Genomic DNA, 25,735 nt, shown 5'->3' on the forward strand with positions numbered 1-25,735 from the left:
TGAGAACTGACTCAATGGCAGTGAGTTTTTGAGTGGCCGGCTTGGAGGGAGCGGGGTGTACCTTTTTGTTCTCTTTCTAGGCTGCCCTGCATTACTATCATGCATCACATAAATACTGTGTGCAGATCCACTTCCATGACAGTGTTGGAGTTGGACTTTAGCTTACCCTTTTGTGCCTGCAGTCGTGGGTCTCATACTCGCTTTTCTTCAATTTCTTTGTGTGTACTGAAGGACTGTTGATTTGTTTCCAACTAGGCTTCACGCCTTAGGAGCAGACCTGGCTTTCTGAATGTGTACTGGAGGTTTTCCGTCACTGCCCTGTAAATAATTCAGCATCCATAGAACAGGATGTGTCCTGCAGCCACGGTTCCTAACCATGCTACTCCCACATGAGTGTCCTTCTACTCACATAAGTTCCATGTGCCAAAAAAACTACGTCATGCTTAGCTCTTTCCTTGCTGCTAATGTCCACATCTAATCAAAATCCAAATTCTATTGATTGGACCTCTAAAAAGCTTTGGATACCCATCACATTGTTCTTCACGAGACCCGGTCCAAGGCGCCATCTTTCGCTGGTGACTGAAATGGTTTTCTGATTGCCCTAGTCTGTTCCTTTCTTATCCATTCCTCACATGAGACCTTTCTAAAAAGATCATGTTTGTACCTACTGACAGCCTTTCAGTTAATTAATGCCATAGTGATTCTTTTTAAAATTCATTCTTTGGAATAGTCAGTTAATAGCTTGATTATGATTTAGTAAGATCTTTATGACATGGCCCCTGCTTATCTTTTCAATTTACACTCTCATTTTAAACTCTGCTTTAACCTGTAAAACTTTTCACTGCCTTGCACTGGCTGTGTTCCTCCTGGTGCTGAAAACTAATAGCACCTGGGGAGGAAGCTATTAAAGTGGGGTATACAGGTAATAAAATTGTGCCTTTACCATGTATAAGTTTGGAATAAGTATAGATATTTATCTATTCTAGTTCTTCATGTAAGCTTAAAGTAGGAAGATGGATTGATGACTAAACGGCATTTTAATTCTATGGATGGTCTCTATTCTGACAGCCTGGGCTTCAACATTGTGCTCTACGGTTTGGGATCTAAGAGAGACTTACTAGAAAGGTTTCGCACCACCATGCTGCAGGATTCGGTTCACGTTGTCATCAATGGGTTTTTCCCTGGAATCAGTGTGAAATCAGTAAGTAATTCTAAATGGTAAAAAGTCCATATCCCATTCCAGGTCTCTCCCACCCCAACCCCTGTCCCTCTCACACACACCCATTAATGAAGATGCAACTTTTTCATTCTGGAGCATTCCATTGAAAAGACTTATGTATCGTGTGTGTGTATGTGTGTGTGTATTTTACTTATATATTAGGTAGCTTATATTTTTTTCTTTCTCCTTTTTTAAATTATTTATTCGGGTTGGGTGAAAGTATTCAGATTAAATTCGCCTTCCATTCACCAATTGAATTGCATTTTGTTTTGTGACTTTGGTTGAAGTCCCCTCAGTGTAACGGTGCTCCTCTCCCCTCCCTCCCCGAGTTCCTTGCCTTCTCTATTGCCTGCTGCTAATTCACTTCATAGACCTTCTGTTGCTTGGCAGAAAGTTAATCCCCAGGAGTGGGTTCAGTTCCACATGTAAAAGGTTATCTAAGGCATGTTTTTAGCTTTCTTATTGGGAGCACCGCGTAGTATTTACCAGCTTGTGGCTAGAGAGTTGTGACTTCAAATCCCCATCATCAGATTTCTTATTCTGTAAAGGACACATATTGCCCTTTAGCCTTGTTAACTGTACCAGTTATCTATAAAAGATGGGATTATGGAAGGATTGTAGCTCTGTTAGACTTTTAGGTCATTTTGATCATCACAAAATGAAAGAAATTAACCTTAGAGTTTTATAATGTATTTATCCTGGATTATTTTCTCCCCAAATGCTCCAATCCTTTTTCATGTAAAAATTACTTCTTTCAAGTGCTAGATATTAAATAATGTTGTGTTCTTTTAAACAAATGTTCTTAATGTTTTTGTGTTCCGGGTTTTGATTAATATATATGTTTCTAATATTTCTCATGTTGGGGCTTATTGTATGTATTTTTTTGCTGCCCCCCTCATCTCTTTATATCTTTATATTTTTGCTATTCTTTCTTGTTTCTTTTTTGCCATAATTTAGGAACACTCAAAACTATTACCCTAAAATAAACGTTAAATCTTAAACCAAAAATATCTCCTAAAGTCTTCTTTAAAACTGAAGAGAAGAGAAATCAACAGTGGGGATGGGGTAGGACAAGCTATTGGGTGGGTTTGATAAGTAGTTTAAATTGTTGGAATACAAAATCGATGATTATCTGAAATGTAAAATCCACGTAATTCACAATTACATATGAAAAACAAAACAGTTCAGTTTAACGAATAAAGAATGTCTGCCTTGAGCATCTCGCCCATTTAATCTATCCATGGGATTGAACTTACAACATCGGCTCCAAAGACTAGATAGGAACCTTATGGAGCAGTATGTGCACATTAATCAGGAGGGAGAGAATCTTTGCCCAACTTGGAGAATGTAATTTATGGCACTGAAAAGTACATTTGGAAACATGAATCAGTGTATTGTTTGCTGTGTGTAGCCTCAACATCAGCAAAAAAAGAGAAAGATTATTAAAAATAGTAATTATTATTTAGGCCAACTTATGTTCTGGCAAAATTTTTTAGTAACACAAGATTTGGGGTGGGGGGGTGGTTCTGATTGACACCCTGCCTCTTGTTCTGTATCATCTAGGTCCTGAACTCTATAACAGAAGATGTCCTGGACCATGTGGGAACTTTCCGAAGTGTACTAGATCAGCTAGACTGGACAGTTAATAGGTTTAAAGAAGGTAACACAGATATATGCTTCATGTAGTTTCAGATGAAATAGACATTGTATTCATGTGTGGATTTAAGATTATTTTAATAACTTCTTATCTCAATATATAGTAGTAGTTACTAGTTTAAATTTCTCAAAAAATTGTGGTCTTTTCTATAAAATATTTCTATGAATTTAGCTAAAATAATAGTTATTCCTACAGTCTTAAACTTGTAGAGCCAAATGCCTTTTTTTTTCCCCAAATGCCTTTTATTTCCGAATAATTTTTAGATTTTGGGTATGGTACAGTTACTTCCAGTTGATTGATGTATCTTTCATAATTTTTCATTGTTACTATGTTTCTAAAACATTCTTATTTCTCTGTTCTGAATAATACTGGGAAAATATCACAAATTCAAAATCTATGGAATGAGAAAAAGATATATTCTTTGTTACTCTTTTAGTGTGAATGTTTGGTTATGTCAGCAAACAAAAAATGAGAAGTAAAATGGTGCAAGTTCTAATTAATTTTCATTTTATCATTGCTTATTAATATAAAAGATTAATTGATAATATTTAACAAATATTTGAGTAAGGTTTTTAGAATAACTCCATTTCAATAACATTTTTATATATTTCATCAATATCCTATGAATTAAATTTTCTCTTCCCTATAATTCTTACTTGAAAATGTTTTCCTATGTTAAATTTATTCCTTGTAGGCTTCTTATGCCCATTTTATCTACAGCCCGTTAGCTATACAGACAAACCTCATTTGATTGCATGTTACAGATACTCCTTTTTTACAAATCGCAGATTCCTGGCAACCCTTCATCAACCAAGTCTACTGGCATGATTTTTCCAACCACATGAGCTCATTTTGTGTTTGTGTCACTTTTCAGTAAATCTCACTGTTTTACACTTTATCATATGCTATTGCATACTTAATAATAGACAACATGTGTAAACATATCTGTTATTTGCGACTTGCTTTATTGCAAAGTCCACTTTATTGTGGTGGTCTGGAACCCGTAATATCTCTGAGATCTGCCAACTGGAAAATAAATAGAGTTGACGATCCTGGTTCTTGGATTTTGTGAATTTGCCTACTTGTTAAAAATCAGTGCTCTCAGGGCATTTTCAGTCGCCCGATGCATACACTCCCAGCCAAGAGCAAACAAGTTCGTCTCCCGCCTTCTTGTTTCTGCTGTCATACTGTAAACAAGTAGCCTTCCACAGTTTAGATACTGCCGTGTCTCGCACACTTTGTGCCTTCGCTGATTAAAATGGCCCCAGGCACACATAGGGCTGTAGGGCTTGCTGGCTGGTAGTCTTCCGGTCAAGAAGGTTGTGCTATGCCTTCTGGAGGAAATATATACATGAGACACTTGGGTTGGGCACAGCTTAAAATGTTGTTGGCCATGAATTCAATGTGAGTGAATTAACAGTCCAAGTTAAGATATCTTTAAATGGAAACATATAAAAGAAAAAAAAAGTTATGTATTGACTAGCTGACCAGATTGTTGTGACTAGAAACTTCTGGAACCTAACTCTTCTTTCCCTGGGACCATGGCTCATTACTTACTACTTCATTGTTGGCAGCAACTTTGTAGAATGTAGCTGTTGCGAGTAGCATGAATCAACTCTATCTCTTTTGCTGAATCCCACAACTACAGCGTCTGAACATTCCCTGTTCATTAGTTATGTAGGCCTATAGTTAACCATTAGCTGTTGCCTCCTAAATCTGGTTTGTTTTCAGTGCTTGGAATCTTACTCATTAGGAAATCAATTCATATAGTATTCTGCCTTCATAATAACTCTGAATTATTTTCTGGGTTGTCTTTAGTTCTCAGAATCCATTTTAATATGCAATGCTAATATATTCCCCCACACATACAATACTTAAAAGCATTCTTTCTGTCTTTTACCTATCTCTTTCCCATGTGGTCCAGATCAGTATTGTTTGTTTGCTTATTAAAGTAGTTGCCTTACGTCATTAAATGAGTTATTAAATCCCCTTGACTGTGGCTCTTCTCTAGAATTCAAGCAGGCTATATTTTCAAAACATGCCATCTCATAATTTGTCTCGATATTCTTTGGCACCTCATAATCTTTGTCTATATTATCTCTCCTGTCCCTCAAAAAAAAATTGCTCTTTGGGAGGCCTGTCCTTAATTGTAGATGCCAAGAGTTCCATTTTGTACCAACTCCCAAGAGACTGCATAGATCTTTTTTCATCATTGAAAACATTTTTACCTGATTCTGATGTCCCTTCAACCTGTATTCTTTCCTATTTCCATATAATTTCTGAGTTTTTAAAGTCATACCTCCCATTTAAAAAGAGGTCTATCTTAATTCCTTGTTTCTGCCCAAGCTGAACCCAAACTGCATGCTGTAATTTCCTTCTCACCAAACCCACTGGTCCTGGTTCACCCTTTGTTTCTTCTGATCCATGCTTATTTGATGGTGGTGACAGCTCTGTCCTCAAGCCTTTCTCCATTGATGTGTATAAGGTGTGTTATTTCTCTAACCTTCCTAATACCTTGAGCAATTTTCTAATTCTCTTTTGTCTTTCTTGGCTTTTGCAGTCATAATAGTTTGTTGTTGTTGTAATGTAATCTGAAAATTCTTAATGAAAACTATTTAATCACTAGAGTTGTGTGTGTGGGTGTGTGCGTGCGTGCCTGCTTTTACTTCCCAAACTTCTACCTCCAGTCATGTCTAAAAACTCTTCTTTTTCTTCTCCCGTTAAAAATCATGTGCCCTTTGTATCACCTCGGGAAAAAGGCTTAGTAATCTTCCATAAAAAGTGTAGCCAATATGCTTGACCCCCTGGAGGAATGTATGGATTGTGATGAGAGATGTAGAGCCCCCAATAAAAGTATTTTAAAAAAAGAAAAGTGTAGCCAAGAAAATGTTATGGAGGAGTTCTGCTCCATAAGCCACAGAGTCAAGTCGAAAGGCACCAACCAAAAACAGCCCACATTGAAAACAACTCTGCTCTCATTCAGTTCTGCTTTAAGGTAACTTTCTAACAACTTTAGTCCCTACTAGTTTTCCTGAATTTCCTTTTCTCTTTAAAAAAAAAAACACATTTTAATAACTACACTTTGCCCTTTAGATGAGCATTTGATCTTCTTAAATACAGTATTTTACTATATTGATGTATTCTGTTATATGGAGTGCTTATTGAAAATAATGAATTCCTTTTCATTTTAGATTCTTCTTTAAAACTCTTTCTGCTCATCCACAATCTGGATAGCCAAATGTTGAGAGGAGACAAGAGCCAGCAAATTATTGGGCAGCTGTCGTCTTTGTGTAACATATACCTGATAGCGTCCATCGATCACCTTAATGCTCCCCTCAGTGAGTGAACTTTATCTTTCCTGAGATATTTGTCTTATAAAATTTGTTATATTAATGTCTGTGTCAGACATTTTGTACTGTCTTGTAGTAGACTTTGCCTCAGCTACATATTTAAAGACAAATCTTGTCAAAGAGATAAGTGTTTCCAATATGATTTAGAATATAGTTTTTTAAAAAAATAAAAGGTCAAATATTTAAAGGGTTGTCTTACACCTAAAATTGCATGGGTTGAGGGAGAAAACCAAACCATTGTTTGACCTCTTTCCATTCTTCATGGTATTGCAGTATTTATTTTGTGAGGTTAATTCATTGAGCTCATATGGAGCTCCAGAAGCCTCCCTGTGATCGAGTTGATTATGACTTGTATGTGTGCTGTAGAACAGGATAGCACTTCCCTGTGGGTTTCTGAGGCGATGAATCTTATGGAGCAGAAAGCTCATCTCCTGCAGAGCTGCTGGTGGGTTGGAGCGCCAACCTACTGTTAGCAATCGTCACTGACCCACTGTGCTACCAGCGCCCATTGAGTTTCTACCTAGCCTCTAAATACTCAGATCTTGATTGGTAATGACATTAACTTGTGAAGAAATAAGAAAGAAATTGTATTGTGAAGTGTTGATGTGAGTACCGCAATGGCAGAAATCTTAGGGCTCATTTTTTACTTAGTGCTTTCTTGTTCTTTGCTAGAGTGAAGTCTGATAACATGATCGTGAAGATAATTAGTAGTTCCTCCTTTTTTGTCACGTGCTTTATTCTAGTGTGGGATCATGCGAAGCAGAGTCTTTATAATTGGCTCTGGTATGAAACTACGACATATAGTCCGTATACTGAAGAAACGTCCTATGAGAATTCTCTTCTGGTTAAACAGACTGGATCACTACCACTTAGTTCCCTAATTCATGTCTTACGAAGTCTTACTCCTAATGCAAGGTAAGAGTGAAAACTGTGTTCCTTTTATTATAACTCCATACATTTTGAAACGTGCATTTCTAGCTTTTAATGGCAGCCCTAAAGTCTCGATTTAGTTTGGAGAATTAAGAGAAACAGTAGACTATTGACCAATACTAAAATATGCAATAGGCGGATTACACAGTGGTAGCCTGCCAAGCAGCAAGGCAGGATCACCAACACTTTTCTCCCAATAGATTTTGATGGATTCTAATTGAGTGTTATAAGCTTGTTTTGGGTGGGGTGGTATTTTTATTTGATCATTTTTTAATGTTGTTAAGAATATACACAACAGACGTACACTTAGTGAATGACTTCCACATGTATGAGTCAGTGACACTGATTGCATTTTGTGAGTTGTGCAGTCATTTTCACCTACCTCTTCCAAATGGCTCCTCTCTCTGTCAGGTCAACGCACTGGTCCCTGGGCTTCCTGTCTAAGCTCTGCATTAGCTCTTGACATCTGGCCTCATACAGATAGATCTTAAAAGAGCACAATGTTCAAGGCGGATATTCTTTACTCCAAAAGCACTGCCATCGAATCATTTCGATTCCGACTCGTTGCGACTGTCAGGAAAGAGCTAAACAGTAAATCTTCCCAGTCGCAACTTTCTCCAAGGAGTGCTTTCAAGCCGCTGACCAGTGGTACAGTAGGGTATGGATTGGGTTAGAAGCCCAGTACATAACCCGGTAGGCACCAGGGCTTCTTGTTCTTTATTAGGAAAGCTATTGTTTGGTTTTAAGACTTCAGGGCATATTTTTAGTTTAAGGTTTAAAGGTTATCTCAGGGAACTAGTTTCAGGAATTCATCCCGGCTCCATAGAGTGAATTCCATAAGAATTTGCATTTCTGTTCTTGGTTGTCCTTCCACCATCTGCCCTGCCCCTGCCTCCCCGTCTTAGTCAGGATTCTCCTGTAGGGTCTTTGTTCACAGTAGTCACTAATGGTAGACAATGTGCATCATCCATTTCTTCTGATTCGATAGCACAGGAGGAAGTTTTTCTTTTTTATTAAATACTTTTCCTGGGGGCTCTTACATCTCCCATCACAATCCATACATTCATCCAGTGTGTCAAGCACATGTGTACATATGCTCCCATCATCATTTTCAAAGCACTTTCTTTCTACTGGAGCCAGGAGGAAGTTTTTCATAGAAGCTGTTAGTCACACATTCCATAGCTTCTCCTGATCCTGCTTCTCCTCCTTTTTCTATTGCTCCAGGCAGGGAGAGACCTTTCATTTATCTTCATAACCACGCTGAACTACATGGTAAATGGCACAAAGATTTTTATCCAAATTCTGAACTTCTTTCCTTTTTTATTTCTGAGTAGAATTTCATTATGTATTCATACTATATCAGTTCTACGCTTGGTGGACATTCGATTGCTTCCTATTTTTTTTTAATAAAACCATTTTATTTGACGTGAATACAGATGTCCTACGTTTCCATAGTTAAGTCACATCAAGCAGTTCTGTACAATTGCTATCACATCATTTTCAAAACATTTTCTTCCTTCTTGAACTCCTTGATATTATTTCTCCTTTACCTCCTCCCACCTCCTCCCCTCCCACACTCCCCAGAAACCCTCACTCTGCTTGTTGATTGCTTCTTGTTTAGGAGCACAGTGAGCAAGATTATATGAACATTGTTGTGAACTTTTATCTGAAATACATTCCTGGGAGTAGAATCATACATTGGGTTAACTGCAGGGTCAGCAGTTCAAAACCAGCAACCACTCTGAAGGAAAAAGGTGAGGCTTTCGAGTGCTGAAAAGAGTAACAGTTGGGAGCTCCCAGGCACACTTCTATCCTGTCGTGGAGGGTCGCGATGAGTCGGCATGGAGTCAATGGCAATGAGTTTTGAGATTTTTGGAAGATCATATTTGCACCTCTTCTAGATATTTCCAAAGTGATTAGACCTATGTATAAGGACAAGAAAATGCCTGTTATGCTTCCAGTCTTGGTATTGACAGTTTTTTTTTATAACTTTTCACTCTGGTGAATACAAGAGCATTTCATTGTGGCTTGTGGCTTTCATTCTGTACTGAATACAAAATAAGCTCAAGCTCTCTTTGTTGTTTTTTTTTTTTTTTTGCTATAGAGACTTTATTTTCTGTGTGTCGTGTCTATTATTTTGCTTTCTTCATATTTTTCCATTGAGTTACTTACTGGCTTTCATTGCTTTATAAGAGTATTATATTTGTTGTGTTCGTTTCCCGAGGCTTCTGTGTAAAGTGCCATAAACTAGATGGCTTGTGAGGACAGAAATCTATTCTCTCACAATTCTGTCCCTGTGCCGATTCGACTCTTCTGAGGCTTTCAGGGAGTCTGTTCCCTGCTTCTCTCCTCTGTTGTGAGCCCAGGTGTTCCTCGGGCAGCAGCTGCAGCAGCACACTGCATCCATCCTGTGTCTTTCTGTGTGTACTCTCCCAGATTTTACAAGGACACCGCTCCAGAATGGCCTGTTTCCAAACAAGACCAGGTTCACAGATACCCCAGGTTAGGGCTTCAACATATCTCTTGGGGGTGGGAGGGGATGAAATTTAATCTGTAACATTTATCTGTTGTTGGATAACACAAATTTCATGACTTATAACAGTATGCATTTATTAGCTGATCGTCTCTGTGAGTCAGGTCTGTGTGCAGTTTTGACAGGTTCTCTGGTTCAAGTTCTCTGCCAGGTCTGCAGTCATCTTAAGTCCCAACTCTGAAGAATTGACTTCTGGGTGCACTCCTTGGGCTCGTTTGTTCACAGATTTATCTCCGTGTCGGCTGTTGAGCGGAAGCCTCAGTCCTTGGGGTGGTGATGCAGCCTCGCTCAGGGTCTTTCCTGTGGTTTTCTCCATAGAAGGCAATGGAAGCGTGCACGGGCACGAGGGAGCATGCCCGCCAAAAGAAGTCACAGTGTTGTAACGTGATCACAGGAGTGACATCCACGTTTTTGCCATAATCGGTTTGTTAGACGGAAGTTTCTAAATCCAGTTTACACTCAAGGAAGGGATTGTACAGGAGTCAGGGCCGTAGGGGGCCATATCAGAAGCTGGTGAGTGCTAGGAGTTACGTGTTTTGGACACTATTTCTCTGCCCGTTCATGTTTTGCGTACAACTTACCTTACCCCTGCCTCTCTATATTTTCTTTATGTAGCCTTTAATGAACGGAAGCATTAAATTTTATTATAGCCCAATTTTTACCAGTCATTTTTGTTTAGTGTTTAAGAAAATCTTCACTACCTCAAGGCATTAAGATATTTCTCTCAAAATCATGTCCTTCACAGTGAGTTTTAATCCACATTTAGCACTGTCCCTCTCCCGGCTATATTAGTCCTGTTCCCCACATTTCTGGACCTAAGTGGGACTGTCTTCCTGTACCTGTTGTAGCCCACTGGTTTACTCGACTGTACCTACTTAATTTTCTTTCCTTCTTTTGTTTCCAGTTTTACAATTGTATAGTAAATCTCAGTGTCTTGCTAGAGCAAGAGAGTCTTTCGACCTTGATTTCTTTCTAGGCCTGGTCTACCGTTGGCCCTTAGCATTTCCATGAAAAGAATCATCTTTTCAAACTTGCCTCAAAATTGAAAAAGCAAAATGAAACGAAACTCCTGTGATCTGGAGGGGATTTCATTGGAACTATACGTTAAGTTGGAAAGAACTCGTGTTTTTACAACACTGAGTTTTCAAATACATTGATGTATATCCCTTAGAAAGTTCTTAATGAAGGGGCTTCAAAAGTTCACAAAAGAAGTCCATTACCCTTTAATACTGTTCTTCTGTGAGCTTTTCTCTGTTTTAAAAAAACATTTTATTAGGGGTTTATACAACTCCTATCACAATCCACACATACATCAATTGTGTAAAGCACGTTTGAACATTCGTTGCCCTCATCATTCTCAAAACATTTGCTCTCCACCCAAGCCCCTGGCATCAGGTCCTCATTTTTTCCCCTCCCTCCCCACTCCCCATTCCATGATGAACCCTTGAAAATTTATAAATTATTGTTTTGTCATATCTTGCTCTGTCCCATGTCTCCCTTCACCCACTTTTCTGTTGTATGTCCCTCAGGGAGGAGGTCACATGTAGATCCTTGAAATTGGTTCCCCCTTTCCCAACCTCCCTCCCTATGCCCTCCCAGTATCACCACTCACACCACTGGTCCTGAGGGGATCATCTGCCCTGGATTCCCTGTGTTTCCACTACCCATCTGTACCAGTGCACCTCCTCTGGTCTAGTCAGACTTGCAAGGTAGGATTCGGATCATGACAGTGGGAGAGTGGGGAGGAAGCATTTAAGACCTAGAGGAAAGTTGGATTTTTCATCATTGGTACATTGCACCCTCACTGTCTAGTCTCCTCCCCAAGAACCTTCTGTAAGGGGATGTCCAGTGGTCTACAAATGAGTTTTGGGCCTCCACTCCGCACTCCCCCGCTCCTTCACTATGTAAGATTTTTTGTTCTTTGATGCCTGATAACTGATCCCTTCAGCACCTCGTGGTCACACATGATGGTGTGCTTCTTCCATGTGGGCTTTGTTGCTTCTAAGCGAGATGGCCGCTTGTTTACCTGCAAATTTTTATGACCCAAGACACTATATCTTTTGATAGCCAGGCACTATCAGCTTTCTTCACCACATTTGCTTATACACCTACTTTGTCTTCAGCGGTTGTATCACGAAGGTGAACATCATAGAATGCCAATTTAATAGAAGAAAATATTCTTGCATTGAAGGACTACTTGAGTGGAGGTCCAATGTCCCTCTGCTTCCTTGATACTAAACCTATAATTATATACACATAGATCTATTTCCCCATCCTCATGTATAAATATATTTGCATATGTACATGTCTTTATCTAGACCTCTATAAATGCCTTCTGCCTCCCAGCTCTTTTCTCTATTTCCTTTGACTTCACTCCTGTCCCACTATCATGCTCAGTCCCCACCAGGGTTTCAACAATTGCTCTTGGTTACATTACCCTTGATCATTCCCAACCAGGCCTCCCACACCCTCCTCACCACCAATTTGGATCACTTGTTGTTCCTATGTCCCTGAGTTTATTAACACCACTACCTTTCCCCCCACCTCCCTGTCTCGCATGGCCCCACAGAACTATCGGTCCTGTTGTTTACTCCTCCAATTGTTCGCCCAGTCTATCTTGTTTAGACAGACCTGCGAAGATAATAACATGCACAAAAACAAGACAGAGCAAAACCAAGCAACAATATACAACAAAACCACCACAACAAACCAATGACAAAAACAAAACACAACAAGAAAGAAAAGCTTGTAGTTAGTTCAAGGATTGTTTGTTGACCTTAAGGAGTGTTTTCCAGTCCAGTCTGTTGGGGTACCATGCTCTGGCACCAACGTCCACCTTCAGCATTCCCTGGGGACCTCGCAACTCCATTCCCTTGCTGTTCTGTTGCACCCCCTTAATGTTTTGCCTCAATGTGGCGAGATCCGATCAGGTGCAATTCCCACACTGTGTCTCTGGTATTGTCTCCTGTAGGGCTGTGGGTCAGTGAGGGACATCATGTCTCATAGGGGGACCAGCCATGTGGTCCTCTCTGTCGACTGGCTGCTCTAATTGGGAACATGGACCTCCTGGTCTGGTGGGCCATGATGTGCTCCACTCTCTCCTCCTCCCCATTCATCTGCTCCAGTGTGCTCCGATCAGATATGTCCCTCTTCCGGAGCTATAGATTCAGTGCTGTCCTTTGAAATAAATTCTTCTGAGGGGAGAGGCAGGTGTCCACTTAGTAGTTGGTGTTGGGGCCGGCCCCCCCAGACCTCTCCACTGGCTCCCTACGCCACACCGGCATGTTGCATTCACATCTTGGAGCACCGGGTTGAAATCTGGTTCCTCTTTCCCTGTGGAGACACAAACAATACCCCCACCTTGGATGGGTTAGTGCCCTATGTCCCCGCTACCCTTTTTCGTATTTATTTTCCTTTTCCCACCTCCTTTTTAGTGTCTACCATGTGTATCCCTGTATTTGGTCTGGTCCCTGCCAAATTACCTGGTCCTCACCCCAGGAATGTTTGTATACAGTAGTTTTTTCCCTATGCCCCTTTTGCCTTTTTTTTTTAAGCTTACCTCAGCAGCCTTTCAAGTCTTTCTATATTTGAGTCAATGCTATCTTGAGGTCTGTTTTCTCCTTTTTGCCCTCTGGGTGAGGTTGTTCTATGTGATCTCTTATTTATGCTTGGTGAGTGTTGTACTTCTGCCTGTACTGGGTTGGCAAGGATCTTTTGTAGGGCTGGGTTTCTTCTAACGTATTCTTAGAGTTTTTCCTTGTCTGCGAAGACTCTTACTTCTCCATCTATCTTGATCGATAATTTGGCTGGGTAGAGTGTTCTTGGGTTTGCATTGTTTTCCTTCAACTTTTGGAATATTTTACTCCACTCTCGCCTCTTCTTCATAGTTTCTGCTGATAAGTCTGAGCATATTCTTATTTGGGAACCTTTATATGTCATTGCTTGTTTTTCCCTAGCTGCTCTCATGATTTTCCCCTTTTCCTCAAAGTTGGATAATCTATTATGTGCCTTGGTGACTTCTTGGGATTCACTCTAGCTGGGGTTCTTTCAGCCTCCTGAATGGTTGCCTGGTTTTCATTCATTAAGCTGGGGAAGCTTTCCTCGATAATTCTCACTATTGTTGCAGATGACTTCTTTGATGTGTCTTCAGTAAGCTAATAATTCTAATGTTGTTCCGCTTCATAGCATCAGACATAGCTCTTAAGTTTTCTTCAGCTTCTCTGATGATCTTAATAGATTTTTGTTTGCGTTTGTTGTAGTTTGCTTGGCTGTCCTCCAAGTCACTGATGCGGTTCTCTGATTCCTCTAGTTGCTTCTCGAGGTCTGTTAGTCTGCTACTGTTTTTTGTTATCTCCTCCCTAAGCTCCTGTATTTCTCTTTGTTTTGTTTTATAGGGACTCCCACAACTCTCATCACAATCCATACATACTCTCTTTGGTTTATGGCTTTTACCTTCTCTATTGTTTCATCCTTTTTCTGTATTGTTTTCCTCATATCCTGTGTGACTCCAAGCAGCATTCTGAAAATTTCTTTCTGTGGCAACTCAATGTCTGCTTCTTTTATGCATGTCATTATGTTCAGGACATCTTCTGCCATTACTCTTTGTTTTTTCATTGAGGTCGTTGGAGCTGATGGCTGTTTGTGTTGTGTTGTTTTAGATAAGCCAGGTGCCATTTTGCAGGGAGTCGAAGAGCACTGGCTCTCTGGGAGACTTGTAGGAGTGCTTCTTCGAACTGCTTATAGCTTATTTCACTATGGAATTAACCTACTACTTTATCCTCCTGTGGTTTCCCTCTCAGGGCAGTGGCCCAGAAGGGTTGCCTGCTTTGGTCTTGGGGAGGTTCGGCAGAGGTTCCTGCAGCAGCTTGGAGCATTGAGGAGTGTTGTTGGCTGAGCTGCCTTATGCTCCCAGGCACACAGGCAGGAATTCCCCAGTGAGAAGTTGAGCAGGGTATCCCCTCGTGGAGGTTTGCAGAGACTTTCCCAGCCTCCCTAGCTATACAGGGTGGAGCTCACCTAGCTGGGTGTGGCACATGCATAAATGCCCTAGGCTAAGGGGAGTGGTCTGGAGGTTAGCAGTAGTGTGTGAGAGACCAAGAAAGAGACTAAGTTAAAAAAAGGTTAAAAAAAAATTTTTTTTTTTTAAAAAGGGGCCTTCCCCCGGGAACGGGGCCGTGTGCCGCGCGGGCCGGGCACGAGGGCCACCCTCGGGGGCGCGGCTGCCGCCGGGGTCCCACGCTCCCGGGTTGTTCCGCATCGGGCCGCCTCGCTCTGCACCCAGCGCTTCTGGGTGTCACACACCGGGCTTGCTTGGTTTTTAAACCCATGAGCTGGTCAGACGGGCGACCTCCTTTTCTGAGGCTCACTAGGTGCAAAAGAGGCTTTGGCCCAAACCTGCCTTCCAATCCCCTTTTCAAAAAGCACAACCAATCCCCCAAACAAACCCAAAAAGCCCCTCACTGCCAGGGAGCCGATTCTGACGCACCGCACGGCGACCCTTGGGACTGGGCAGCAGTAGCCCTGTGGTGTCACTCCTGTGGAGCCTGCAGGTCGGAGGACCTCGGCTTCCGGCGTGACCGTGACGCTATCAGGACTCCCTCTCAGAAGAGAGTGGTAGCGAAAAAGAAAGAAATATCACAAATTTGTGTGCGCTGAGAGTGTGCGCCATCCTGGAGTAAGGGAAGGTCAACTCTGCGTGTGTGCCAGGTGTTGGCGGCGGGATCGTCCTGCCAGGCAGGAAGGGCCTCGGAACACAGAGTGAATGTCATCCTGGCTGGAGCGAGCCTTGCCTGAGCTCCGAGCCCTTCGTTGCAGCAAATGGGAAAGGGAGGCTCAGGAATTACAGGCAACTGGTGTATGGAGAAACCAGGCTTAAATCTTGGGAGACTTGTGGCTTTTTAAAGGATAGACAAAGAACACAGGGATGGCTGGAGTGGGCAGGGCAAGGGTGGCAGCAGGAGGGAAGGCAGCAGGTAAAAGGAGAGACAAAACCACTTGGGAAGGGAGCGATGCCTTTCCAAGAGCCTTGTCTTCCATGGAATGAATCGCCCATCCTCAGCACTGACCTCACTGACTGCCTCCTGTTTGCGTTCGTGCTATTTACTGCCTTTTTGGGTGAGTGGTAGAGGTAGATATTGTGTCTCTACTTGAGAAACATGAAGCTTTCTGCTCTGCGAAGCATGGCGAACCCACAGGGGCAGTGCTACCCTGCCCTATAGGGTCATTATGAGTTGGCCTTGACTTGAGGGCAGTGAGTTTTGAAAATATCTGTCGCTATGAAACGTTAAGGTCCTTGACCTCAGGAACCTGCAGTTTTGGGGACAGAGCATGACCCACTAGATGTTTATGGATTTTTTGAGGGTTCAAATGACTGGAGGTTTAAAAATATCTTTCTTGCAAATATCACAAATAAGAAATGAAATGGGCAATATCATAAGAAATGAAATGGACAATATCACAACAGAACCAATAAAAATTTTAAAAAATTTAAAAAAAGGTTAAAAAGCAAATCTGCTAAGCCTGTGGGGGGCAGGGGAAGGGGGATATAGTGAAGAGATGGAAACAAAGCAACAGTGTAGCCGAGTCACGATCCCCGCCAGTGTAGCTGCAAGGATGTAGTCCCTGCTCTGAGGCAGCAGGGACAAGCTATGACTGTTGAGAAAAGGCCCCTGCGCAGCCCTCCAAGACCCAGGGGGGGACAGAGAGGAGCTGCAAGGGTCTAGACCCTGCCCCGAGGTGGGTGGTGGCAAGCTGTGGCTGTGTTGTGCCCAAGCCACCCTACAGACTCCAAATGGTGCCGGCTCTGGCAGAGACAGTGGGGGGGCCAAGGTCAAAAAGCCCCAAGCCACTCAAAACCCCATGGGTCTGTGACTACTTATCTTTATGATGCTCCCCCTGTGTTCATGTTCATTTCTGTCCATTAGATATCTCTAATATCTAAAATTCTGTTAAACAAAACAATGATAATACGGGCCTGAGGCAAAACAAAATCTGGTATCAAAAACTTCTGGATACATATTACAAACCTGACTTCCAGAAATATTTCTACCCACTTGCATACCTACTGCAGCATTTGAGGGCCCATATTACATGTCTTTAAAAGCTAGAAAATTATATTAAAAACATACGTATGTTAACACATAAAAGTATTTTTAATATGGCAGTAACAAAGCTAGAAAAAAATTTACTATCCACAATAGCATCAAAATAGGAAACATCCAAAAATATGTCTAACATTATGCAAGACTTCTATGGAGCAAACGATACAAGGAGACTTTGAAAAGCTCACAGAAGGGGACTTCTGGCAAGATGGCCATTGCCATTCTCACCACTGGTCCTGAAGGGATCATCTGTCCTGGATTCCCTGTGTTTCCAGTTGCTATCTGTACCTATGTATATCCTCTGGTCTAGCCAGATTTGTAAGGTAGAATTGGGATCATGATAGTGTGTGTGTGGGGGGGGGGGGGGAGCCTTTAAGAACTAGAGGAAAGTTACTGTATATATTCAAATATAAGCCGACCCGAGTGTAAGCTGAGGTACCTAATTATTACCTGGGAAACCAGAAAAACTGATTGACTTGAGTATAAGCCTAGGGTGGAAAATGCAGAAGCTATTGGTAAGTTTAAATGATCAAAACAAAATAAAATTACTAAAAATTGAGACATCAGTAGATAATGTATTTATTTATTTTAAATAAAACCATAAATAAAAGGACAAGTCATTTAACATTAGTAAACCAGCACAGTAAGTGGAAAATAGGTTCAACAAAAACAATAAGGTATCAACAATGATACCTTAAGAGTACTATTCCCTGAGCTCAATCATTAACCAAGCTAAAATGTGAAGAGTTAGAATCCTTCAAAACTCGATTCCTCGTATCCCAATGCAGAGCTTCAGCTGGTGTGAGGTCATCATAGATGCTGTCCTCACTGAGATCGCCGTCATCACCATCACTGCTGTCATTTTCATACAGAGCGCAGTCTTCACTGCCATCCATAGCTTTACTAATACTACATTTCTGGAAGGCACGTCGCACCATGTCTTCTGGAATGTCTTCCCATGCATCTCAAACCGACTTTGCTATTAACTCTATGTCAGGCTTCATGAGATTTCCTCCTTTTGTTAGTCGGACTTGACCAGATGACATCCATTCATGCCACTGACCCACCCGTGTATAAGCCGAACCCCAATTTTTCAGCACATTTTTTGTGCTGAAAAACTCAGCTTATACACAAGTATATATGGTATATGTTTCATCGTTGCTACCCTGCACCCTGACTGGCTCATCTCCTCCCCACAACCCTTCAGTAAGGGGTGTCTGGTTGGCTACCAATGGGCTTTGAGTGTCCACTTTGCACTCACCCACATTTGTAATGATATAATTTTTTGTTCCTTGATGTTTGATACCTGATCCTTTCGACAGCTCATGTTCACAAAGGCTGGTGTGTTTGTTCCATGTGGGCTTTTTTGTTTCTGAACTAGATGGCCACTTGTTTATCTTCGAGCCTTTAAGACCCCAGACGCTTTATCTTTTGATAGCCCGGCACCATCAGATTTCTTCACATTTGCCTTTAGTGATCATACCAGGAAGGTGGGCACCCACTGATAGGATTTTTAGTTTAGTTCTTTGATGTTTGATAACTGATCCCTTCTATACCTTGTGGTCAGCCAGGCTGGTGTGCTTCTTCCATGTGGGATTTGATGCTTCTTAGCTGGATGGCTGATTGTTTATCTTCAAGCCTTTAACACCCCAGACATTATATCTTTTGATAGCCGGGCACCGTCAGCTTTCTTCACCACATTTGCTTATGCACACATTTTTCTTCAGCAATCATGTCTGGAAGGTGTGCATCCTGCATCATTAGACTTCAAAAAAGTTAGCTATTTATAAGCTGCTGTCGGCCCTAGGGCCTAAAAGTCCCCATAAACTTTTCTTAAAGCTGCGGTGACATGTTTTCGCTCTTCTGCTCAGGCTTCATCATAAATTTACTTCAATTTTAGCAGAATTGTTGCTTTGTTAGGGGATATTTCAAACTGATACCTTATCCTTCAAACTGGATCCTGCTTAGGCATGTTAGAGTAAGTTATTACAGGTTTATTTTTATTTTTTTAAAAATTGAGATCCATGGAGTTTTTTCATAATCTGCATTTTCCGTGAACTCTTTTGAGACCTTTAGAATCTTTTATTTTTTATTACCTAAATTGTATACTAAGCTCTAACACTTAATTTTATACACTTGAATATCATGTAGCCTTTATTTGGTATGAATGTGATTAATCAAAATTTTAGCTAAAATTCAGTCCTAGAGTCATGTAGCAATAGTTAAGTATAAGGTAGTCATTCAGATGATTCAAGATGTGCCTATAGTAATTATCTCCCAAATTATCATAAAAATGAAAATATAAAAGTTTAAATTACTTTGGCACATCCAAAGATACATGAGCATTTTAATTTGTGCAACACTGTTTTCAGTTCCATGATTCCAATTATGGTAAGCTCTCCTCAGGAAATAACTTGATAAATCAATAAATATATACACTTTTGTTTACTTTTAATCTTCTAAATTTGGAAATTATATGAAGTCCAAAACCAAAAAGGAAATGTTAAGTTTGTGTTAGACAACGTCACTGGGAAAGTTTTGAAAATTCCTCTTTAAGTAAGCAAATATAATGCTTTTTTGGAGAAATGAACATAAGATAATTACATATTACATGTGTATAGTTTACAACTGGCTGTATGTTATAATATTAACATTGTGGATTTGAATTCCTGTTTGTTTGTTTCTGTTTTCCTTAGGGGGATTTTCAGGCTACTAATAAAGTACCAGCTGGATAACCAGGATAACCCTTCCTACATTGGTATCTCATATCTATGATGTTACATTGTGTGGCTTTTGTTGTATCCCATCACTTCCTATTCTGGAAGCAATAGCACTGCAGTTTTCCCTCAGTGGATAGGTGGTCTGTACACACCTCATTGCTGACGAGGCTGCTTGTTGACTGGAACTGGAAAACAAGTCCAGCTTGCTCTTAAAATTTCATATGCCAGTTATGAATGTATGTCCACCAATGACATTTTTATGTGCTCAACATATTAGATTCTTTTCTTCCCCTTGGGAGAAGAATATGCTTTAATTTAGTTAAACATTTAGTTTCTCCTGATTTACAAATTTTGCTCTTTAAAGTTCAGCCTCATCTTTTCTGTTTAACATTTTCCAGAGGATTTATTAGACTTAGACACAATTGACTACTTTCAACCAGTTGGTTCTATTTTTTAAATAGAAGCCAAATGTATAACATTCAAGTGTCCACTAGTCTTGGTTCTAGAGATACATTCATTTTAAAAAGTCAGCAACCCTTACTCGTTGACCTAGCATGCCAACAGCAGGCTCTCCTCTGTTCTTTGATATGCCAACCTCCTGTGGGATCATGTCCGAAACACTGACTTGTGGTCCATCTCCTTTTGAATGCTCCAGGACATTCTTTTCAAGACTTTTACCAGCGGTGTCGAGAAGCTTTCCTGGTCAACAGTGATTTAACCCTTCGGGCCCAGTTAACTGAATTCAGGGACCATAAGCTTATAAGAACAAAGAAGGTAAGCCTTTGACATTATTGCCTGTGTCCGGATGAGTGTATGTGTCTCATTTCCTTAAGACAGCGTTCATGGCTCAGACCCGAGCCTGAAACTGCGCTTCTGTAATAGGTGGCAAGGGTGCACTTGGGCAGGATGCAGTTTGAGTTCTTTAGAAAGTGAGGTGGGAGGATCACTGAGCTTCAGAGAATGCAGAAAACACCTCGGGAGTGCAGTGAAGAGTGAGAGGCCATTAGAAATAGACAAACGCACCTCTGTACCGCACGGCACAAAACTGCTTTTTTACCAGTTGAAGATGTGTGGCAACTCTGGATCAACTTTAGTGGTGCTGTTTTTCCTGTGCTCATTTTGTGTCTCTGTCACATTGCAAACCTTTTCATAAGTATAACTTTTATATACACTTAGAAGCCAAAACTTTGTATGGCTCCCTTTATTGCAATATTAGCTTTAACTGATCCTGTAATATCCCTGAGGCATACCTGTACCGAGTCAGTTGATTTTACTCTTTCCTCCCTCTACTCCATTCATTAAATTTGTCTGTATTTATTGAGATAATATACTAAGTGTTAAGATACAGTAGTAAACAAAAACTTGGTTCCTTTTCTCAAGTATACATTCTAAAGGGGAAAACACACACTAGTCAAGTAATCACACATTTGTAAAATATTATCGTGTTAAGTTCTATTATCAGAAGGTACATGTAAGAGCATAGGATAGGGAAGTTTGGTGTAATTATGGATATCAAAGACGACCACTGATCTGAGATTCAAAGGGAAGATTAGGAAATAACAAGTCAAAGAGGTAAAGGAAGAATATTCCAGCCAAGGACCAGCATGTGAAGAGACCACGAGGCAGAAAAGAACATCGTACAGTCAAGAAAAGAAGGCCAGATGGCAAAAGATGAATTTAAACTGCTAGTGATTTAAGAGCTGGACCATTCAGGTCCTTTAGGTCAAGATCAGGATTTTAATCTGTTTTAAAAGCAATGTAAAGTCCTAAAAAATCATTCTCATACTGATGTAAAGTGTAATGGGACAGAGTGGGATGGGGATTGGCCAAAGTGGATGCATAATGACCAGCTAGGTAGGTGTCAATTGCAGTAACCTGGGTAAGGTGATGGTAACTTGTCCTGGGTGAAGAACGAAAGTGTTTGGGTTGATTCAATATCAAGCTGGAAGGCAGGACAGATAACAGATTACATAGAGAAGCCAAAGGAAAGTGTGGAGCAGGATCCCTGGTTTCTGTCTGCAGAACCATACAGATGGTGGGCTCATTGGATGGGAAATTGGAGGAGCAACACGTGGGGAGGGAGAGTGGGTCACATGTTCAGTATAAGACTTTCCCTGAGATTTTTTATGATTTTCAAGTGGAGGTTTCATCACAGTAAGTGGAAACACGGGATAAGAACCCAGAGGAAAATTCTGGACTGGAGATACAAGATCATGATCTATATTTATATTGTAACTGACACCAGACATGGGCGAGACTACATAGAGGGTGTAGTGAGAAGGACAGGGACTAAGCCCAAAAGAAGCCTGACATTGAAGGGTCGAGTTCAGGCTAAGCCTGCACGGGTTAGGAGCAGCGAGAGAGCCAAACCGGGATGTCACGTCAGAGAAGCCCAGTGAGGAACAGTGAGGACTCTACCCGTGTCGGGTGCTGCCGAGAGGACAGGAAGACGCGGGTTGCAGACGTCATGAGCTTCCGGGTGTGGAATCGTTGGGTGGTTTAGGGTAAAGCTCCAGGAGATGTGTCAATGGAGCTAAAGCTAGTTGGCTGAGTGAGAAGTGAGGAAGTGGAGACAGCTATGAAAGACAACTCATAGAAGAAGTTTGGGAGGCATGCGTGAAGAGTTAAGGGTAACATTTGGAGAGGAATGGGGTCTAATGGGTTATTTTAAATGGAAGACATTTGAACTTCTTTAAAAGGCAATGGGAAGGAACCAGTTGAAAGGGAGAAAAACAATAATACACATTTTCATCAAGGGCAGGAAGGTAAAGAAATAGCGAAAGCACGGTAGAGAAATAATATTCAACTATTTCCCTTCTCAAAGAAGAACTAGTCTTTGAACTGTGGTGTTGTCCAAGAATATGAAATATCCCAATGTAACATGGATTGTCAGAGCAAACTCATCCATCTTAGAAGAAGGACAGCCAGAGTGCTCCTTAGAAGCAAGGGTGGTGACACTGGCTCAGACTCAGCAGACCTGTGAGCTCAGTGCAGGGCTGAGCAGCACACCGTCCGGTGGTGCTCTGCAGAGTTGCTGACTGGCAACCGATGCGACGCCATTGCCACTCCCACCCACACACTAGTTCAACTAAGGTTTCAGAAAGTGTTAATTTTCTGTTCTGCTATAAAGTGGTTCAGCAAACTCACTGTGTTTAAACAAATACACACGTGTGGCCTATTGCCTTAATTTTTATACTTCCATAGTATATCAAATGCACCATTAAAAAGCCAACTCCTTTGCCGTCCGCAGTAGAAATGCCCGCCTCTCTCTCTGTAGAATGACTAACATTTAGAGTGTTCTTATGTCTTTTAGGGGACTGATGGAGTGGAGTATTTATTAATTTCTGTTGACAGTGGAACATTGGCTGATTTCCTGGAAAAGCAAGAAGAGGAGGCTTGAAAGTTATCCTTTCCTGTTGAACCTTCTGTGGAAGATTGTGTTCCAGCTGCCTGCGGACTCCTCTAAACAGAGGTGGTGTGTTTACATCAACATGACTTTTCCAATGAACAGGATTTAAAAGTGGAGAATCTCCCCAATCAGAACTTTGGACTGCCCTGCCCCAGTATACACCTCTCATACTAGGCAGCTGGCCTCAAGGTGGGGAAAATGTGCCTTTCATTCACTCCCTTGGGAGACTTGTTGCTGGAATGAACAGTGTGCTCAGGGACTGCTTGGAACTGGATGTTTTTTAATCCTTTTATACGAGAAATGATATTATTCCTAATTTCATGAGAGTCTTTTAAAACTCCGGAGAGGATTGTTGGCAAACATGCTGGTCCTGGTGTGGAGGGCTTGAAGATGTGGCACTGTCCATTCGTATTGCTGTTGTGTGTGTGAACTATGCGTGCAGCCGAGAAGACAGATCACCTGCTCCTTCTTCTGAAATGGCCACCGAGACATGGATTGGGAAGAAGCAGGTGATCGTGCTTTCTCCTTTTGAATGTTAGTTCCCTGCTGGGTGGACAAAGGGGAGCAGGGGGCTAGTGGCGAAAGCATTAGGGGTTTATGGGAATGCACACAAGCCTAGGGAGCACGTGGACAGTAGAGGAAGAGAGAACCTTTCATGTCACGATACAGTTCACTTCATAACACAAGTGAGATGCCAGAGGAGAAAAAATGAAATCCTGAATTGCAATTGAGTAATTGTTTTCAAGATGAAACTATAAACACATGGCAGGATTCTTAGATATTTTTCTTTTCTTGATTAACATGCAGATGAGTAGCATCTTAATAGTCGGATTTAAAGGTTTTGCAATCAAGTAAATCTAAAGATATCACTGTAAGATATTTCCATTTTTCCTTAAAGCGATAATTTCAAGCCTCCTAAAGATTTATATGAGCCTATTTTCTTAGGAAAGGAAAAAGGGCAAGTTTGCCCACTGTTGTCAGCTGAAAGTCCACATGCTCCCTGATATGTTACTCTGAGGTGAAATTGTTACATGTCACTGTGATAAAACATGTACTACAGCAGCATTTTGTCATTCACTTCTTATAAAACGCTTGGAATTTTCTGTCATTTCTTTGTGGTATGATTACATGAATTTATACTGAACTTATGTGTTGAAGGTTAGAGGCTTAAGTACAAGGGTAAGTCCAAAAGTATTGCTACTAAATGATAGAGCCCTTTATTAAACAAAAAATACTGAAAGATGAAACTGTCCTTTCTTGACATATCCCCTCTCAAGGTCTGTACACTTCTGAAAGCACTGTTTCCATCTCTCTAGCCCATCCCCTAAGATCCTTCTACTTACGAAGAGGTGCCCCCCCCCAAAAAAAAAAAACACACACAAACAGAATTGCACTGGGTGAAGCAGAGCTTTCAGCGTGCCTTTTTCCAGCTAGGGAAGCCTCAAGCAGCTTGCTCTGAGTTAGTGCACCTAGTGGCATCACCTGGGAAGTTTGATGGTCACAGTGAAGATTTTTAGAAATAAATTTTTTGGTAAAAGCAGTTTCATTCAAACCTCATTTTTTTTTGTGATCGCCGATTTAAGAGAATAGCTTGCAGCTGTGAAATTTTGTTTCCTGCTTGGGAAAAATTCCACAGAAACTATTGTGATGTTGAACACAGTGTACAAAAACACCACTAAGGGAAAAACTCAAGTGTACAAATGGTTTTCTCCTTTCAAAAAAGGTGAAATTTTGATTGATGACAAACCTTGTCCTGGACATCTGTCAACTTGGCAAACGGACAAAAATGTCAACTGGTAGTGCATTAGGAGTTCGTTCTCCCAGGTAAGACGGTTAATGAAGCTTCCTATTTAGAGGTTCTGAGACAATTGCTGACAGTGTGCGACAAAAAGGCCTGAGTTGTGGCAGATGGAGGACTGTTTTTTCCACCATGACAATGTACCTGCTCACTCAGCCCTCTCAGTGTGCCAGATTTTGGCAAAAAACAGCATACCTCTTGCCCATACACCTTACACACCTGACCTCACTCCGGGAGACTTCTTTTTGTTTCCGGGAATGAAGAGAGACATGAAAGGGCAGCGATTTGACGACAGAGGAGGTGAAAAAAAAACGAGAGAGGTCATCCATCCAAACAGATAAGTTTGAAAAATGTTTCTAATAATAGAGTCACAGATTTGACAAATGTGTTCACTGTAATGGAGAGTACTTTGAAGGTAATATACTTGTGTTGTAAAAAAACAAAAACGTAGCTTTTGAAAATAAATCCGGGGTTTTTTTGGGGGGTACCTCCTCATAGGCCATGTCAAAACATCTTTCAGGGACTCAAATCATGTTCCTTCTAAATGCTGAGTTTGGGGAAACAAAGGCCTAAAGGGGCAATATCTGGGCTATCGGGGCTGGGGTAAGGTTTTCCCCAAATCGCTAACCTTTAAGAATGAGCAGGCGCTTCATCATAAAGGAAAAAATTCCTTGGTACAACTTTCTTGGCCTATTTCCAATCAGCACCCTTGTACATTTTCTTGAAACGCTCTTCATAATAAGCCCCGACGATCATCCTAGATCCTCCGAGAACATCTGTCAGGACGACTGTTGGAAGCAGTCAGCACCACCTTTGCTTGAACTAGCAGAGCGGTGCCTTCAGAAGGCTGTGTTTTCATCATCTGGTTTCTGAAGGCAGCCTAGCGAGATAAAGTATATGACAGTTGTCTGCAGCCATGGTTAAACATGTCGTGTATAGAATAAGCCCATGCACGTATAAACTGGAGCCCTTTTGACAGCAATACTGTTTTATGTACCGTAAAGAAGCCCTGGTGGTGT

General features: G+C 41.2%; 1 protein-coding gene across 4 annotated transcripts in view; it reads left to right on the forward strand.

Annotated features, from left to right (window-relative positions):
* ORC2 (origin recognition complex subunit 2) overlaps positions 1 to 24,455 on the forward strand; it is a 60,815-nt gene extending 36,360 nt beyond the window's left edge. For all 4 annotated transcript variants that reach the window (XM_075530349.1, XM_075530351.1, XM_075530352.1 and 1 more), the window contains 7 exons: positions 1,069 to 1,201; positions 2,783 to 2,879; positions 6,068 to 6,214; positions 6,970 to 7,141; positions 19,486 to 19,547; positions 20,165 to 20,283; positions 22,823 to 24,455. In XM_075530349.1, coding sequence (XP_075386464.1) covers positions 1,069 to 1,201; positions 2,783 to 2,879; positions 6,068 to 6,214; positions 6,970 to 7,141; positions 19,486 to 19,547; positions 20,165 to 20,283; positions 22,823 to 22,909 — 817 coding nt within the window. In that variant the 3' untranslated portion in view covers positions 22,910 to 24,455. The remainder of the gene's footprint in view (positions 1 to 1,068; positions 1,202 to 2,782; positions 2,880 to 6,067; positions 6,215 to 6,969; positions 7,142 to 19,485; positions 19,548 to 20,164; positions 20,284 to 22,822) is intronic.
* Positions 24,456 to 25,735: the final 1,280 nt, after the last annotated feature.

The sequence above is a fragment of the Tenrec ecaudatus genome, chromosome 13, assembly GCF_050624435.1.
Source record: "Tenrec ecaudatus isolate mTenEca1 chromosome 13, mTenEca1.hap1, whole genome shotgun sequence".
Classification (NCBI taxonomy): Eukaryota; Metazoa; Chordata; class Mammalia; order Afrosoricida; family Tenrecidae; genus Tenrec; species Tenrec ecaudatus.